We start from the raw sequence: 18,162 nt of genomic DNA, 5'->3' as shown, positions 1-18,162 counted from the left end.
CCCCCCCCCCCCCCCCGTTGCTCTGTTTTCTAGTGATTTCTCATAAACTGCCTTTGCCTGTTGAACCTTTTGTGTGGCTCTATTACACATCACCTTGTAGCTGTTATAGGCTTCAGTACTTTTTATTGCTCTGTAACCTTTCGATGCCACCTTTTTCTGCTCAAGTAATGTGGCAACTTCACTATTCGTCCAACTTGGAACCCTCCTCGTGGGGTATTTTTTTAATGGTATATACGCATTCAAGGCATCTGTGATTAATGTTTTAAAAGCGTACCACAGTTCAAATGTATTCATTTTCTGCACGATATCTACCCAGTTAATAGAGGCCATGTAGTACCTTAAGGCATCTTAATTTCCTTTTCTGAAATTAAAACCCATTCCTTTGCCTTTTACTTCTGTTACCTCTCTCGTCATCATCCACCGTAGAACTCCGTGATCACTTCTTGCTACTGGTTCCTCTACTGTCAACCCTGTTATGTCATCTGATTCATGGGTGATGATGAGGTCTAGGATATTCTTTTCTCTAGTACTTTCCCTGACATGTTGATACAAATAACAGTCATCTAGTTGATTTAAAAATTTTGTTCCCCATGTCGAGTTTCCTTCTCATTTACTCCAATTGACGCTTACTTGCCCATTTCATTTGCATGTAGAGGCTTTTGTCATAATCTTCACAATCACCTGGTCTGTAGATTACTCCTATTCGCATTATACCTTTGTTTCCAACTATCTCACACCATACAGACTCTATACTAGCATGTGAAATGTCTGAATCCGGGAAAACTATTGTCGCACTCAGGCTGCTTCTGATAAGAAGCATTACCCCACCACCCCTTCTATCTACCCTATCCTTCCTAAATACATTATACAAGCCATACTTAAACTCATCATCCCCAATTTCCGGGTGGCACCACGTCTCTGTAAGCCCTATTATGTCCGCGTTACTTGTTTTAACCAGCAGTTCGAATTCGCTCATTTTATTGACGACACTTCTACCGTTACTGTATAAACAATTAAGATTTACTGTTCTCTGCTGTTCGAAATTGTGTGGACAGTGTTGCATATTTAAGTCTTGTATATTTAACAACCCTAACACAACCCTTGAAGTTTTTTAGGCTCTCTTCCCTGATATTAGCTACCCGCTCACGTGAAACGTTTCTGCCCTATTGTCTAGATAATACGTCCAGTTGGGGTAGCAGATAGGAACTCTTAAGGTATGTGCAAGAGTTACTTTGACCAATATTATCAGATAAACGCGTGTCAGTATTACCCACATCCCCCCTAGCTAGCAGTTTCCCTGGACCTTAAGGTATCCTCAATAATACTGCCAAAAACCTTTGCACCACCTTTGTTTAAGTGTATCCCGTCTCTACAAAACAAATTTCTTCTACCTACAAGTGTGGGCCATGCTGATAGAAATTCCCCCCCCTGAAGCCTTGCAGATTCCTTCAAGTCTTGAGTTAATCCACAAGGCTCTTAACATATAATCCCATTCTGGAGGATAACTACTTCTATGATGGGATGGATGCATTCCCTTTATTTTGGTTAAAGGCACCATGATTACAGGACATGTGGAGTGATTCCCAGTGTTTACATGCCTCCGGATGCCAACTCCCACAGTCCACAAGCCAGGTGTCCCCTTACAACCTATCATCTCCTGCTGTGGCTTCCCGACATATGAGTTGTCAAAGTTTGTTGCCAATCTACTTTCACCTCTAGTAGGCAACACTGTCCGCACAATTTCGAACAGTAGAGAGTTCCTGCAACTGGTTTCCGGTCTTACTGTTGCATGGTCCCCTTATTCCAATGTTGTCCAGACTTTGTTTCCAAGTGTCCAACCAATATCACTCACGACCACAGGTAAAATCCAGCGATCTAGTTCATGAGGTCCACCCTGCAAGGAGCCCCTACCATGGACTGCTCTCAGTTTGTGTTGAACTTGAGTGACAGATGCTTGTCCGATGAACAGGTGGAACTGTTCATCCTGGGGATGAAGTTCGTTGTTCTGTCCCGCAGTCCTCCAGTCACGGAACTCACCATGGGTGTCGAGGCATCGCTGACACATTTACCTGAAGAGACTGCCAATACGATTTGCCTCAAGACCGCAGAAATCCTGCAGAACGCTGTCCTGTTAATTCCAATCTTAACCGATGCCAAATCTCTGCTCTCATCTCGTTGAAAAAGAGAATTCCATCGTCACCCTACCAGTGGATAAAGGGCACCGTACTGTTGCCTTGAATAAATTGGACCTACCAAATGAAAGCCCTCTCTCTTTTTCAAGACACCTCTCTTTATGAACTCGTACATGATCTTCCCATTAAGATCTTGGAGCAATGGGAGGCCAAAGTCAACAGCCAGGTCTACGGTTGGTTCAAGTCTGGTAAGATTTCGTTGTCCATGCGCTGGAGTTTACATTCCAACTCCCTCCCACAATTCTACAGTCTGCTGAAAGTCCACAAGCCACCCTTTACAACCTATCGTTTCCTGCTGTGGCTCTGCAACATATGAGTTGTCAAAGTTTGTCACCAATCTACTTTCAAATCTAGTAGGCAACACCGTCCACACCATTTCGAACAGCAGAGAGTTCCTGCAACTGGTTTTCGGTCTTTCCATTGCAGAAGATCAGATTATGGCCTTGTTTGATGTGGTGTCACTATTCACATTGATTCCCGTCCATCTAGCCATCACGTGTGCCAAGCAACTTCTCGACAATGACCCTACTCTGAGCAGCAGAACTTCACTATCTGCCAATAATGTTTGCGCCGCCCTCAGATTGTGCCTGACCAGTAGTGTTGTCATGTTCAGTGAAACCCTCTATCATCATCAGATTCATAGTACACTTAAAAACTTCTGCCCACCTCAAACCGATGTGTGCTGGCCATTTCACCAACTGGTCAGCACATGCTCACAGCCAGCTTCTCAGTACCATGTGAGCCCTACTGACCCATGCCTGGACTCATTCCATTTCATTGGATGAAAGGTGCAATGAGCTTATTAAAATAAAAGCAGATGTGGCTAGATGTGGCTACCCTGCAAGTGCGCTAGATAAGGGTGACCTGAAGACCCGTGCCCCTAGGGCCTCCCGTAGCAACAACATTACTTTGACCGCCTTTATCCCTTACTACCTGGGCATGTCACAACAGCTCTCTAAAATGTTATAGGCCCATGGGATAAAGTGTTTCAGCTAGCAGGCAGGAAGTTACAGTCCCTCCTCTGATTCGGAACACTCGACGATTGCGGAGCAATCGTCGAGTGTTCTTCCCAGCAAGCCTTGATCCACACTGGGGCGTTGAAATTATCGACCAATCCTGACACTACTGTCATTGCATCTGGTTGGAATCACTCCACATTTCCTATAGTCAAGGTGCCGTTTACCAAAATAAAAGAGGACACATCCATCCCATCATGGAAGCAGTTATCCTCCAGAATGATAAGTGTGGGTGCACGCTTCATACTCAAACACTACAGTTACAACCACAAGCCTCTATTTCCAACAACTGATTGTTTCTGCACCCGTGTCATGTGTTTCACCTCACATGACCACCATGGCTAGGTGCCTGGTATTCTTTATTTTATAATAACGCTCATTCTCCAACTGAAGGAGGACTACACAAGTCTGAAAGCTTTTGGTAGATTTATTTATTTTGTTTTGTATTAAAGGATTTTTTGCTTAAACCTTATTGTTTTTATCCGTCTCTCCGATGCTACTAAATAAATATATATATATATCTAAGACTAGATCACCAAAGAAACACAAATATAAGAGAAAGACTAAACACCTCCAACATAATAGAAGAAATACAAAATTATCAGTTAAAATAGAAAGAACAGTAGAGAGAATGAGAGGGAGAGACAACCAAAATTGGCAATGAACTACAAACCTTTTGGAAAAAGAAACAAGAGGGCATCCCAGAAAGAGATGGATTGAACAGTTCTTTGAAAAGAGTTAATGGTACAGGCTTCATAAGCGTAAAATCCACTGAGTTCAAGAAGAAGAAGAAGAAGCAATATAGAAAATAACAATGAGCCCAAAACTGAATCCTGGGGGGGGGGGGCTCCACTAATAACATTAGTTAATGAAGAGCAGTTCCATAAATAATCAATTTGTCTTCTTCCACTCAACTATCCCTTTATTTTTAGCAGGAACTTGCCCTTAATGCCACATGGCTCCAATTTATACAGCAGTCTTTTATGTGCAGCAGTATCAAAAGCTTCCCTGAAATCCAAGTACAGTGTAGACCACCAGTTAATTGGGGAAGCCGTTTATTTGGGACAAATCTTAAAGAACAGAACCTAATTGACAAAATAGCTAGGGTTTTCTTTACTTAATTGGGACAACATGCCGTTTAATCGGGGCAGGAGACCACAGTACTCGAGATTACCCAATGATTGTCTTTGACCATACCACGTGGTCTGGTCAGATTTCTGGAGGTCACAACCAAAAAACAATAAAAACAATTAGCAGTTTCCAGTTTATTGGGCTTTTCTGTTAGTGCAATCTATTAAAAATGGATAGTAAACTTGATCTTATTCAATTTGTGATAATACCGATACCTGGAATTCCATAGATTTTATGTTATTATGGTGAAATGTGTTTCCCCTTCCATGAAATCTTCAATTATATAAAAACATAAATAAATTTTCAGAATCTTCTCTTCATTCCTATTTTTTAAGCTTCATAACTTGTTATTCTGTTCTCACTTGCGCATATAATGTTAGTTGCAGTTTATGTATGCCATGTTCTTTGTTATCGATTGCTTATCTTTTTTACTGTTTTAAATTTTAAACCTCCCCCAAAATGTCAGTGAACAGAAATGCCAACTAGTTAGTATGTACATATTACAGTATGTATTAATTAAGCCATGCACGTAAGCATAATTTATTTTTATTTTGCTAACCTGTGGAAAATATTCTTCCGATTTTCATGTGTCATTTAATTTTTTAATTGGTAAGGTATGTTTAAATTTGTGCTTAATATATCTTTACTTTTATAGCCTGTGGATAATATTCCTCTTATTTTTGCTTATTAGAATCGCTGTTTGATAGAATTAAAATTCAATTCACAAACATTATTATTATTATTATTATTATTATTATTATTCTTATTATTATTAGCCATATGGTGCAAGAAAGCCTGAGGCTTATGCTGCACCAGCCAAAAAAAAAAAATTTCTAAATTACTCTGAGAGAGAGAGAGAGAGAGAGAGAGAGAGAGAGAGTAGAAAGGAATCACCAAGAAAGAGAAGAATGATGATATCCAGCTCAAGACCCTGGGTGTGCCAAGCCCATACTCACCAGATGTGAGCCCTGGGGAACATGATCACAATGACTGGCTCTTACTACATATTGTTTAGTGAACGTACTTTACAATGGCGAGTTTGTTGTAATGTGATTTGATCGTACAGAGAATAAATCATAAAGCAGGGTCCACTGTATTTTTATCTATTTATGTGAAACTTAAGGCCATTACAGCTACAAGAATTATTGTTAATCCTGACAACTGTAGTTGAAAATTACATGCATTATGCATGTGTCATTTTCCTTCATCTTACATGCTGGTTGCTAGTTGAAATACTTCCTCCCCCCATCACATGCACACCACTATTAGTTATGAGTTATTAGCTTTTATTTTATGTTGTTATTGGTATGGGTTTAATGATACAGGGGCTACCAAAGCCAAATTGTGTCTGTTCATTGTTTATTCACAAGAAGTATATAGCTAGAGATGTTAAATTATATGCTTCTATAGAAGCCATTATGTTTTAGATACAATAAAAGTTCTTCAATATTTGCTTAATTTCCTAAGAAATGAGATAAATCAGGTGATATATTCAATGTGGAGAGTGACTGAAAAATGTTTGACCAGATAGTTGAATGTAAGGGACAATCAACCAGAAAATGATGGCCCATAAGTTGCATCTGACAGGATGAACACTGAGGTGGGTTTTCTCCCAATAATAGGAAGAGATGATTAGAATGAGAGTGTCCAATTCTGAGCCTTGCCAGTACCACATCCTCTCATCTGTTTCTTCGGAAGCCAGAGAGAGCCACAGCTTTGGATTTTCTTTTATATGGTAAAGTTTATTGTTGGTGTTGCTTTTTCAGATCTGTGCCTATTTATCATAGCACACTTTGCATATGACAGACTTATAGGCAGTGTAAGGAACCTGAGGATGTTGTGAGAGAGTGGATTGAGGATGTTTAGCAGCACAGTCAGCACTTTAATTTCCCGGAATGCCAGAATGGCCAGGGATCCAGCAAAAACTGATTGACTGATTGGACACACTGCAGGAGAATAGCTGCAAATGAATCTGTTTCAGTGTAGGATGAAAAGAGGAAAAATTCTTCATTATGGCAGAGAAGCACTGAGGGAGTCTGTGTAAATTTATGGCAGATGAGATGGAAAGCTCAATAATCTTACTAAGTGCTAAGTTAATGGAATATAATTCAGCTGTGAAGACGCTGCAAGCTAGCGGTAGTGTGGCTGAAATTGTACATAAAGGAAAAACTGCTGCAGCACCTGCCATACTGTCAGTTTTGGAACCATTTGTATAAATTTTACAGGCATGGTTGTTCATAGTAGCATGAGCTGAATGTAACTGTCTGAAATTGCAGGGAGGTATAATATTTTTTTACCCCACTAGAGAAAGTATATATCTTGAGAGACAGACACATTTGTCCAAGGTGGAACAGGTGTAGTTGTGTCTTAAATTCATTTAACTTGACATTCCAACTCTGAACAAGCTCTTTGATCCTGAACGAGGCAGGTCTATTTTAATTTGGCTTGCTCTCATAGAAGGCTTCCCACCGAGTTTTATAAAGCTATTCCCAACTGGGGTGTGAAGGTAGACTCTGGATCTTAGCAGCGTAGTGGAGCAGTAGTGTTTTTCTATGCAGATGTAATGGGAGCTCATGCATTTCAGTATAAAGACTTTGGATTGGAGAAGTCCCGAAAGCTCCCAGTGCAGTCCTCAGAGCACTGTGATGGATCACATTTAGCCGTTTTAAAGTAGTATGGTTGTCCAGTGTATGAGTCTGCCAGGAGGCAGACTCATACACTGGACAACCATACTCTAGCCATGAATGGATTAAACTTCTATAAAGATGCAGTAAAGTATACCGATCACCTCCCCATGACATGGACAAGACTGATCAAAGTATATTCAAATGCTTTATACAAGAAGTTCTCAAATAAGCGATGTGGGCTTGGAAATTTAGTTTGTGGGCTAATATTAGCCCAAGAAATTTAACAGTATTAACAAGTGGGATTGGAGTATTGTTTATTTGTAGTTCAGGTTCGGGAATGAGAGCTCGTTTCTTGCAAAAGTGAGTGACAGTGCATTTCTTTTCTGATAGTCTTTAACCGTTCCGTGAAGTCCAGAATTCTATTTTGGTTATGGCAAGTTGGAGGTGCTGTTTGATGGTATTGATACTTTGAGATTGACAGGAAGTGGTAAGGTCATCTGCATACATATGTTTGATCGGTTTTTGGGATATCTCTTGTCATGCTGCTAACTCGGATTGAAAATATTCTTGGACTAAGTATTGATCCAACAATGTTGAAAAAGAATGTAGTTGCAGGAAATTTTGAATTATTTTCGACAAATGTCCCCTAAGCCCCAGATGGTAAAGGTCCATAATAATACCATGACGCCATGTAGTATCAAATGCCTTTTCAAGATCTAAATTGACCATGACTAGATGTTGTTTCGTGACAAAGACATTGTGGATATGAGATTTGGCTTTGATAAGCATGCCTAGCATTGATCTATTCTTCCAAAAGCCATGCTGTTGGGGCGCCTCCGTAGCCAGGTGGGAAGGAGCAGCGGTGCGTAGCACACGCTTCTTGATTAGACCGGGGTTCGAGCCCGTCACCACCAAATACGGAAGATGCGGAAAGGTCAGGAAATGACCACCCCATCTCCCGGAGCAATATGGCCTTAGTTGCTAATGCTCCTAAAAAAAAAAAAAAAAAAAAAACCAACCATGCTGTTGTTCTGGAAGAAGATTCTCTGACTCCAGGATGTAAGTGAGCCTAGTATGAACCATCCTTTCAAAATTTTTCCCATGCAGCTCATAAGAGATATTGGCTTGTAATTTTCAACACAAGAAGGATCTTTTCCTGGATTTGGCAAGGAAATAATGAACAAATGCACCAGGAAGAAGTATAGGCCATTTTCAGAGAAAATCCAATTATAAAAGAAATTAATAGGGTTCTCAAGTCTTCTTCAAGTAAATCTAGCTTTTATGTGCCAAAGAGTTACCCAAGGGAGATTAATTAAAGAATCAAGAGAAAACTCACAATAAGGTTATATGAAACTACATTTGAATTATATTAATATTAATGAGGTAATTAATAATTAGCTAAAATTAATTAGGAGTGTTTTAAAATAATTTGTGGTTTTGAGTTTCATTCAGTCTGGTAATAACTGTAATGATGTAGAGAGAGATGGCTTTCATCTTATTTTCAATGCATGCGTGTGTGTGTGTGTGGTATTTTCATATTGATTTTGAGAGAATGTCTTGAATTTTTTGTAATGTGTTATAGTTGTCTTATAACAATTATTTTAGAAACTGGAAGAGCTATTTAGTATTTTCAAGTCAGAGCTGAAATCTTTGACAGAAGACACAAAAAAGGTCGATGATGTTGAAGAGAGAGTTCATGCTCTGTTGACTCCTATACAGAATGTAAGTGAATTTATGTTTGTAGTTTAAATGTCATGATTTATTATATAAATCTCTCTTTCCCTCTCTCTCTCTCCCCCTCTCCCATCCTGAGAAAGAAAGAAAAAATTTATAATCCTAGGTTGTAATAATACCTCCAACAAAATCCAGGTCTCTCAATTGATTTAAGTTTACTTTAGAAGCATGTTGGTTCAGGATAAGCTGGATTCTCTGGCTTATTTGAGCAGCACCATTCCTACTGCTGAACTAGTTAGAGCAGGACTTCAAGTCTCTATTCAGGTCTCTCTGACAGGTCTTGTAGGTGGTCACAAACCAAGGAATTCATCATCTGAGGAGTCTAGAAGAGAAAGCAAAGCTTGCCATTAAAAAGGATGTGTATCCAGCTTGAGAAAGCAGTGGTTTGACAGATTTTAATAAAGTTTACTCAAGTCTCCTCCAAGGTTTAGTAGTGAGAAAATGATGCAAGCAAGTAAGTTTTATAGCATCAGCCAAGAAACAAAAAAAAAGAGAAAAAAATACTACCCACCTCATTTGCCTATACCCTCTAATGTTGTCTTTAAATTTATACAAGCAATCATCTGTTTTGTTCAAGAAATCAGCTATTCTGTGCCTGAAAGCAAATTTTTCACATTTATCCTACAGCCATCCTTTTCTGATTTAAATTTATGTCCTGTTTTTTTTTTTTCATGAGAGATATTAGAACTTATAGTACTTATTACCATGCATGGGTTGAAAGTTGAAAAGATAAAAGAAGATATTTGTTGAATTTATGAATCTATAGACTTGAATGTCTGTAAATTGTAATTTTTGGGAAATACTTATGAAGGAAGTTTGTTCCAAAAAAATGGAATTTGAATGAATAAATGAGGAAGAAGAAAAGTTGGTTCTGTGAGTTGCACAGTAAAAAGATGCTGACTCGTTGCAACACATGTTTAGACTGGTTTGGAGGAGAAAGTGGGAATTGTAGAAGCCAGTTCAGATGAAGTTATCTGCTCATGGAGTTATCTATAGAAAAGGCATGCATTTGAAACAGAATGTCTATTAGACAGAGTGTGGAGAGACTTTGTTAGAGATGGGTCATTAATAAACCTAACTGCCCTCTTTTGAATGGCATCTAGAAGCCTGCATCCTGTTCTCCAAACCTGGGAGAACAGGGTGTGGGTGGTGCTGTTGAGATGGCTTGGGGCGTAGCCAGATCTGTAGTTGATGAACTGACCGCACCACATTGGCTTGTGGTATACCGCCCGCACCCTGTTCTCCTGCTCTTGGAGCCACTCCAGTACAGATGAAGCTAGGCGCATCGAGATTTCCAGAGTGAGGACAGACTTGGTCATTTGTGACTATCCAACCCACATATTGGACAAGTGCTTATTGCAAGTGCAGGAACTCACAATCCACCCGAGACCACCAGCAACTTATGGCAATGTACCTACCACCTACATTCCCTACTATCCGGGCATGTCAGGCCAGATTTCAAAAATTCTTCGAGAATACAACACAAAATGCATGCAGTTATCTGGTAGAAACTTGCATTTTCTGGTTTCCAACGTTAACATTCCAGTTACCCCTCTCTTGTGTAGTATATTGCATAACTTGCAAGGATTGTAACAGTTGCTACATAGGGAGACCTCGAGACGCCTTCAAGACTGCCTTGCAGAGCATGACAGATCAATTCGCCTTGCTGAGACTGACCAATCTGCAATTGCAGGATACTTCTGGTCGACCCACCATGACCTTAATCCCAAGCGGGACTATGAAGTGATTGACCAGTCCCAACACTTTCACCACCGACTCTGGTTAGAGTCACTTCATATATCTTGTAATTAAAGAACTATGAACTGCAGCAAGGGAATGAGACTACACCCTATCTTGGAGGCAACTGTTTTGAGACTAGATAAGTGCTGAAGCATAACCACACACGTCAATGCAGCAACAATGAACACCAATCTAGTGGTTGAATGTTCAACCTCGTGCCCACATATGCCTCATTGTGCATACAACTGTATCCTTTAAAATTTTGTCTCTAACTTCTCCATTCTGTTAATATTTGCTGACGAAGAGGCCATTTAGTCTCGAAAGCTAGAAAACAATTGTAATTAAATGAGTATTAAAATTTTTTACTGGTTATACGTATTTATTTATTTAAACAATGGGTACCAGTACTACAGGCCCATTTACTCTCAATCACCTCCTTGTCTCTGCTAGCAAAATTCCTATATATCATTGACAAAACTCCATGACCTGCTCTGGCAGCCTGTCTGCACTGCTCAGAGAACTTGATATCTGACTGCACAGTTGCCCCCAGATCATTTTCATTCTCCACTTCCCTGAGTATAGTACCACACTCAGGTACGTTTCTGTTGGGTTACTGCTACCCATATGCAGTACTTTGCATATGTCAATGTTAAACTTCAGTTGCCACTTCTCAGCCCATCTACCTAACTTTTCTAGATCCTGTTGCAGTTGCATACTGTCTTTAGTGTCATTAAAACCCTGCGAACCTTTGTATCACTTTCAAACTTGAACATTAAGCCTGATATACCTTCATCGATATCATTGATAAATACACAAAACAACAATGTGCACAGCACCGAATTCTGGGGGACTCCACTAATAGCATTAGTCCATGTAGAACAGTGTCCATTTATTACCACTCTCTGCTGTCTCCCACTCAACCATTCCGTAGATAAAGTAAAAGTGGGGGGGAACACATTGTATGAATTAATAATTTTTGAATACAACATACATACACATAACAAGAGTATATTCGCTCCTTGACAATGCTTCCTGTATAAATGCTACTTAGAGTGCAGTGAGATTATACACTAGCTGATCTCGATGCCTCCTAGAGGGATATCAACAGCTTTTGGTCCATTAGATTATCTAATGTGTAACCTGAAAAAAAAAAAAAAAAAAAAAAAAATTTTACAACAATAACTTCAAAATGTAGGAATTGTGGATCTTGCCATGATGCCTATCATAATCTCAAAGGATCCCACTTATATCTGCATGATTGAAAGAGATGGGTGGAGGGTGCTTTGCTTGTTATTTTTACTAAACGTGTGTTTCTCCAATTCAAACCTCCTATAAGCAAAGTGGTAGTATTTGTCGAGTAATGAAAGTCATCTATTGTTGCCTGACTAGGAGTATAGTCGATAAATTTGATTAGCTTGAAGTGCTAGTCAAGACAAAAAAAGGCAGATATTGTTGGGATATCAGAGACGTGGTGTCACACAGATATAAGCAGTGCAGAATTGGAATTTGGGGAGTATAATGTGTACAGGAAGGATAGACAGGACAGGAAGAGAGGAGGGTATATGCTGTTAGTTAAGAAACACATAAAATATAAGGAAGGGCATCCAATTAATGTTGGTGGACAATGCAGTGTTGAGTCTGTTTGGTGTGAAATAAGCACTGGCAAAGGAAAAATGAGACTAGATGTGTGTTATAGGCCTAATGAATCTGATGAGTATAATGAACAATTGTGCAGAGAAATAGAGTGGGCCAGTAAATTAGAATGTCTTATAATCGGGGATTTTAACTTTACAGATATTGACTGGAACTTGTGGTTGGTCACTCGCACACTACCAAGACTTTTGTGGATTTATTGGATGACTGTTGTCTACAGCAACATGTTTGAGAGGCAATCAAGGGAGTAATACTCTTGATCTGATTATCAGCAGTGATTATTCATGAATTAAGAATCTGCAGATAAAGGAACCTCTGGATGACATTATTACAATCTACTGATGTGGGCAGAGCGTAGCTACAATGTAGGCAGGCAATGCAATTGCCTCCAAGCCGGGGAGAAATCCTTGGATTTCTCCTCTTTTTGCAATTTTCATTAATTAAATAGTGGCCTGAACATGTTCTTTGCCTCTGCACCCGAAAAAGGGTAGCTACTCTACTGGATGTGGGAATTACTTAAAGATGTAATTACTTAAAGATGGCTTTAACTTTCGTAAAGGTGATTACAGTGGTCTCAGACAGTTTTTAAATTCTATACAGCAGGATCAACTGATGACATTACCAACGTTGAATTCTAAATGGGAAACCTTCAGGAACTTAATTTTGGAGGCTACTAGGCTTTTCATTCCAACTAAGAAATACTGTTCAAGGTTTAGTCATAAATGGATGTCAGATGAATTAATGAGGCTCGTGGCAGAGAAGAAGAATGTATATAAAGTATCAGGAGATACAGAAGCCTATGGCAGGTATAAATTAGTCTGTAATTAAGTCACAAAGGAGGTTAGGCAGGCAAAGGTAAATTAAGAGAAATCTTTGGCAAAGGATGCAAAGAAAAACAGCAAAGAGTTCTTTACTTATGTAAACTCTAGAAGGAAAGGGATGAATCAGATTGGACCACTTAACATAGATGATTATACCATTGATGATAGTTGATGAACTGAATGAGTATTTTGCATCTGCATTCACACATGAGGAGTTATTCAATGAGAGGAGTGCCAGAACTTTATCAAACTCTAACAGGGAGCTAAGTGATTTTTGTAATAACTGAGAGCAAAGGAGGAGAAATTGTTGAAGTTAAACATAAGGAAGGTACCTGGGGTGGATGGGATCTGTCCAGTTATATTAAAGGAGGCAGCAAAGGAAGTAAGCAAACCCTTAGCCATAATAATTAGAGCTTCCTTGGACTCAGGAGGTTCCTATGGACGAGGAGTTGTGCAAATGTATCACCAATTCACAAAGGGGGATCAAAAGGTGGCACAAGTAACTACAGACCTGTTAGTTTAACTTGTGTTCCGGGGAAAATAATGGAATCACTGGTTAAAGAAGCATTGCAGGATCGTCTAGACAAGACTACAGTAATAGTTAAGACACAGCATGGATTTGTTAAAGGGAGGTCTTGTCTGACCAATTTGATTGGATACTCTGAGGTGGTCACAAAGGAACTGAATGCCAAAAAACTTTTGTTATCATATACTCGGATTTCAGGAAAGCTTTTGATACTGTTGCACATAGAAGACTGCTGTATAAATTGGACAGGTATGGCATTAAGGGTGTTGCTACAACGGATAAAGGGATGGTTGAGTTAGATACTACAGAGAGTGGCAATCAATGGACACTGCTCTTCGTGGACAAGTGTTGTTCGTGGAGTTCCCCAGGGTGCGGTTTTGGGCCCATTGTTGTTTTGTATATTTATCAATGATATTGATGAAGGTATATCAGGTTTATTGTCCAAGTTTGCAAATGATACAAAGGTTGGAAGGGTTGTTAACGACAGTAAAGACGGTTGTTGTTATTTGGTTTTTAGGAGCATTAGCAACTAATTCCATATTGCTCTGGGGATATGCAGTGGTCATTCCCTGACCTTTCCGCATCCTCTGTATTTAGTGGTCACGGGCTCAAACCCTGGTCTAATCAAGAAGCGTGTGCTATGCACTGCTGCTCCTGACCACCTGGCTACGGAGGCTACCAGTAAAGACAGTATGCTACTCCAACTGGATCTAGATAAGTTGGGAAAATGGGCTGAGAAGTGGCAACTGAAGTTTAACATTGACAAGTGCAAAGTACTGCATATGGCTAGTGATAACCGAAGAGAAATGTACCAGCTCTGTGGTACTACACTCATGGAAGTGGAAAGTGAAAAAGACCTGAGGGTAATTGTGCAGTGAAATATGAAGTTCACTGAACAGTGTAGACGGGTTGCCAGGGCAGGTCATGGAGTCTTGTCAATGATATATAGGGATTTTGCTAGCAGGGCCAGGGAGGTGATTATCCTGTTATACAAGGTAATGATCAGGCTGCACCTGGAATACTGTGTATAGGTCTGGAGGCCTCATTTTAGGAAGGATGTGGAGTTGCTAGAACGAGTACAAAGAAGGGCAACAAGATTGGTGAGGGGAACAAAGGGGTGCTCTTACCAAGAAAGTTCTGCAAATTGCAGCACCTGGAGAGTAGGCACCTGCGAGGTTTTTTTTTTTTTTGGATTTGAACCTACGACCTTTGGGTTTCCAGGCAGGCACTTTACTCACATGGTTAACCTGGTCGGCACCTGTGAGGTGATCTGATTGAGGTGTATAAGGCTTTGAATGGAATGAATAATCCAATCAGCTGAATGCTGAATGGATTATTCCTCTTGTTCAGACTAAGAACCTGAGGGGACACAGTTTCAAATTGAGGAAAGATAGTTGTAGAATAGATGGGCGGAAATTTGCCATAATCAGCAGTTAGTTGATTGGTGGAACAGGCTTTAATCTTTTGTTGTGGAAGCTAATAGCCGAAATAAATTTACGGCTGAGCTGGACAGGCATTTGGAATGAATGGAGGGGTGAAATAGGAGCTTTTTTTTTTTTTTTTTTTGGCTAATGCTGCATAAGCTTGCCTCTACTAATGCTAATGCCTCATCATATGCCTCTACTAATGCTAATGGCTACAAAGGAGGTCAACTATTCCTCTATATGATGTGGATGCCACAGTTTGATTCACTTTTTTTGAAAACCCCAAATCCAAAAGTATAAAGGAAAGTTGGTACAGAAAACATAAGTAGAATGGGTACATGAAGAAGAGGAAAAGTTGATTCTATGAGTTTGGAGTATACAGTGAATGGTTGCTGACTGCTCATGGCATATGTTTGGACTAGTTTGGAAGACAGTGGGAGAATTGCAGATGCCAATTTAGAAAAACAGCACCCATGAAAGTATTTATAGAATATATATGAAACAGAGACTAAAATTGTATGAGACAGAGAATGCACAGACATCATAGAGGATGGGTGATTAAATAACCTCACTGCCTTCTTTTGAATTGAGTCAACCAGCTTGAGAGAGGTGTTGGGGGCGCTACCCAAGATTTGGGAACAGTATTCTGTGGTATAATGTTATTATTTACCTCATTGGCGAATTAGCTGGAGTTCAGTGTTTCAGGAATTGGTGGTGGTGGTGGATATTCAAAGTTGAGGGTATTTACACAGGGCAATGTTTCCCAAACAGGAAGGAGGAATATAATGTGCTGTTATCAACAAAATTGTGGAGAGAATTTCTAGTGAGTGAAAGGAGTTCATTAATATAAAAGAGGAAAAGAACAGGAGAAAGAACCTTGAGGAACTAGCCTTGGTGAAGAAGTTAGAAGAGAAACAGCTCTCTGCCATCACCGTCAGTGAGTGGTCAGACAGAAAACTGGATACCCAATTGCACAAAAAAAAAAAAAAAAAAACAGTGGGCAATGAGACCATTATGAATAGAAAAGTCAAGAGCAACTGCTTAAGTTTCACCAAATTTCTCTTTTGATTTTGTCCATATATGAATAATATAATCGAATATAACACTATTGGATTGAGTGAATCCATATTGGTGATCATTGAGTTGGCAGTTAATGGATTTCTTCATTACTTTGAAAAGAGTAGAGGTAAGTGCAATGGGATGAAAATTGGGAGGGAGGGATTTGTCACCCTTTTTAGGAACTGGTTGGATATGAGCAAATTTCCAAATAGAAGGAAAAACACCAGTGGTATAAGAAATAAAAAGGTGACACAGAACAGCACAAGTTTTGAGAACAAGTGGAGAAATGTCATCAGAACCTGGAGATTTTTCAGCATCAAGATTGTTCAGAAGTATTCTGACATCCATCTGTAGGAAGACTATGGGAGGCATAGAGTGGAGTGCTTTGGGCATGACAGGTGTTAGTTTAACATGATTGTTAATACAAGAGTTGGAAGAAAACACGGGATGCTATTAAGTTGTCTTTGTAGCTGAGGATATAGTTCAAACTATCATATTGTAACAGAGGTGGAATTATTAATGGACATAAGTTGCAGCTAGTAGATTTGGTGAGAGACCACAATTCTTGGCTACCATTTGGACAAGAAACAAATTTTCTACCCTTAGTTTGCTCAAAATAGTCTGGACTGATTAATACTGTTTTACAAATTTGTAAGCAGAAAATGAAGCTGGAGGTTCAGTTAAAACCAATTGCAATATGCTACATTCTCAGTTTGTAAAGGCCTTAGCACATTTATTGTAAAACCAAGGTTTAGATATGGGTTGAGAGTTTAGGGTAGAATGTGGAATAAAGGATTTCATCCCTACAAGAATAATCTCACTGACATGATTTGAGCAAATGTGGGGATCAGACTATTAAAAACGGTTATCCAACTAAGGAAAAGAATAAGAGAAATCATGCAGATCATCCCATTTGGCATTCCTATAATGCCAACAAATATGAGGCATTACCAAGTTGTGTTCTAAAGAACACAATTTGGTACTCAAAAGTGCCTAGAGGATCACTAATATTGACTATGTACTTGGAAGGGTTGTTGGTGAGAAAAAGATTAAGGGTATTAGGTATGTGGTTGGAATCGTTTGGTGTTTTAGTAGGTAAGTGACCAAAGCCTTGGCATCAACCCAGGGGCTCACATCTGGTGACTATGGGCTTGGCACACCCAGTGTCCTGAGTTGGATATCATCATTCTTCTCTTTCTTGGTGATTCCCTTCTACTTCAGACACTTGTTTTCTCTCTCTCTCTCTCTCTCTCTCTCTCTCTCAGGGTAACTAAAATTTTTTTTTGGCTGGTTCAGCAAAAGTCTCAGACTTCCTTGCACCATATGGCTAATAATAATAATAACTAGGGGGCTTTGCCCCCTTCTCGCTTTGCTCGCCCACCCCTGTGCATGCTTTTCTATGTAAAATGTAGAGGTATACGGAGTAAGTGAAATATTTTCTACATAAAAGACACACCTGTCGAAACGCACTGGTTGATATCTTAATCAGGAAATGACCTATGTAATTATTTACCTGTGCATTTGTAGTGCACGGAATTCTCAAGGTCGAATAAATATCATGGTAAAACTCGAGAACGATGTATACCCTCCAACATGGCAGCAAGCAAAACAGTGGGAAAGCAGTGATTGACTTGTGACTTCCATATTTCAATTAATGGACAGGAATAGAGCAGTGATTGGCAGCTGCCACTGCTTTCCCCACCCAATATCCCCCTAAGTTGATATGCCTAGGATGTTCCCCCCCCCCACATTTGCCACTGTTTTTAAATCAGGAACTCGTTTTCCCATTTTAAAACAGCAGGATGGAGCGATAAACACCCTACCTAAGCTAAGCCCCACCCTCCTCAATGACACAAAACAATCAGAAAAGGGAGGTGCCTTCACCTGTCAATTATCGCCGTCTTCCTCGCTTTTATAGAAGTACCTGCCGGTGTATACTATACTGGACTTCAGCAAATATCACTATGTAATTATTTACCTGCATTTACATAGGTTACTTAGGAAAAAGCCTTTTGCTTCAGGTTCCATAATGCATGAGGAATATTATTGCATCCGAAAGAGCAGGACTAAAATATTTAACTGAAATATTTACAAACTATATAAATATTTAAAATATTTACAAAATACTAAACTACAGTATTTACAAATATAAAATATTCCTTAATATACAAAAAACATTACAATGGAACATCAAATGTTAGATAGTGAATTACATGCACGAGGTTGGTGAACATTATGG

General features: G+C 39.5%; 1 protein-coding gene across 1 annotated transcript in view; it reads left to right on the top strand.

Annotated features, from left to right (window-relative positions):
* Positions 1-18,162, top strand: part of LOC150089117 (dynein axonemal heavy chain 10-like) — a 147,043-nt gene that overhangs the window by 74,458 nt on the left and 54,423 nt on the right. The window contains exon 5 of the mRNA XM_090387982.1: positions 8,572-8,688. Within this exon, the coding sequence (XP_090244108.1) occupies positions 8,572-8,688 (117 nt within the window). The remainder of the gene's footprint in view (positions 1-8,571; positions 8,689-18,162) is intronic.

Source organism: Mastigoproctus giganteus, chromosome 2 (assembly GCF_048544385.1).
Source record: "Mastigoproctus giganteus isolate SK-2022 chromosome 2, ASM4854438v1, whole genome shotgun sequence".
Classification (NCBI taxonomy): Eukaryota; Metazoa; Arthropoda; class Arachnida; order Uropygi; family Thelyphonidae; genus Mastigoproctus; species Mastigoproctus giganteus.
The sequence above is the reverse complement of the archived record's forward strand: the minus strand, read 5'-3'. Positions and strand labels throughout refer to the sequence as shown.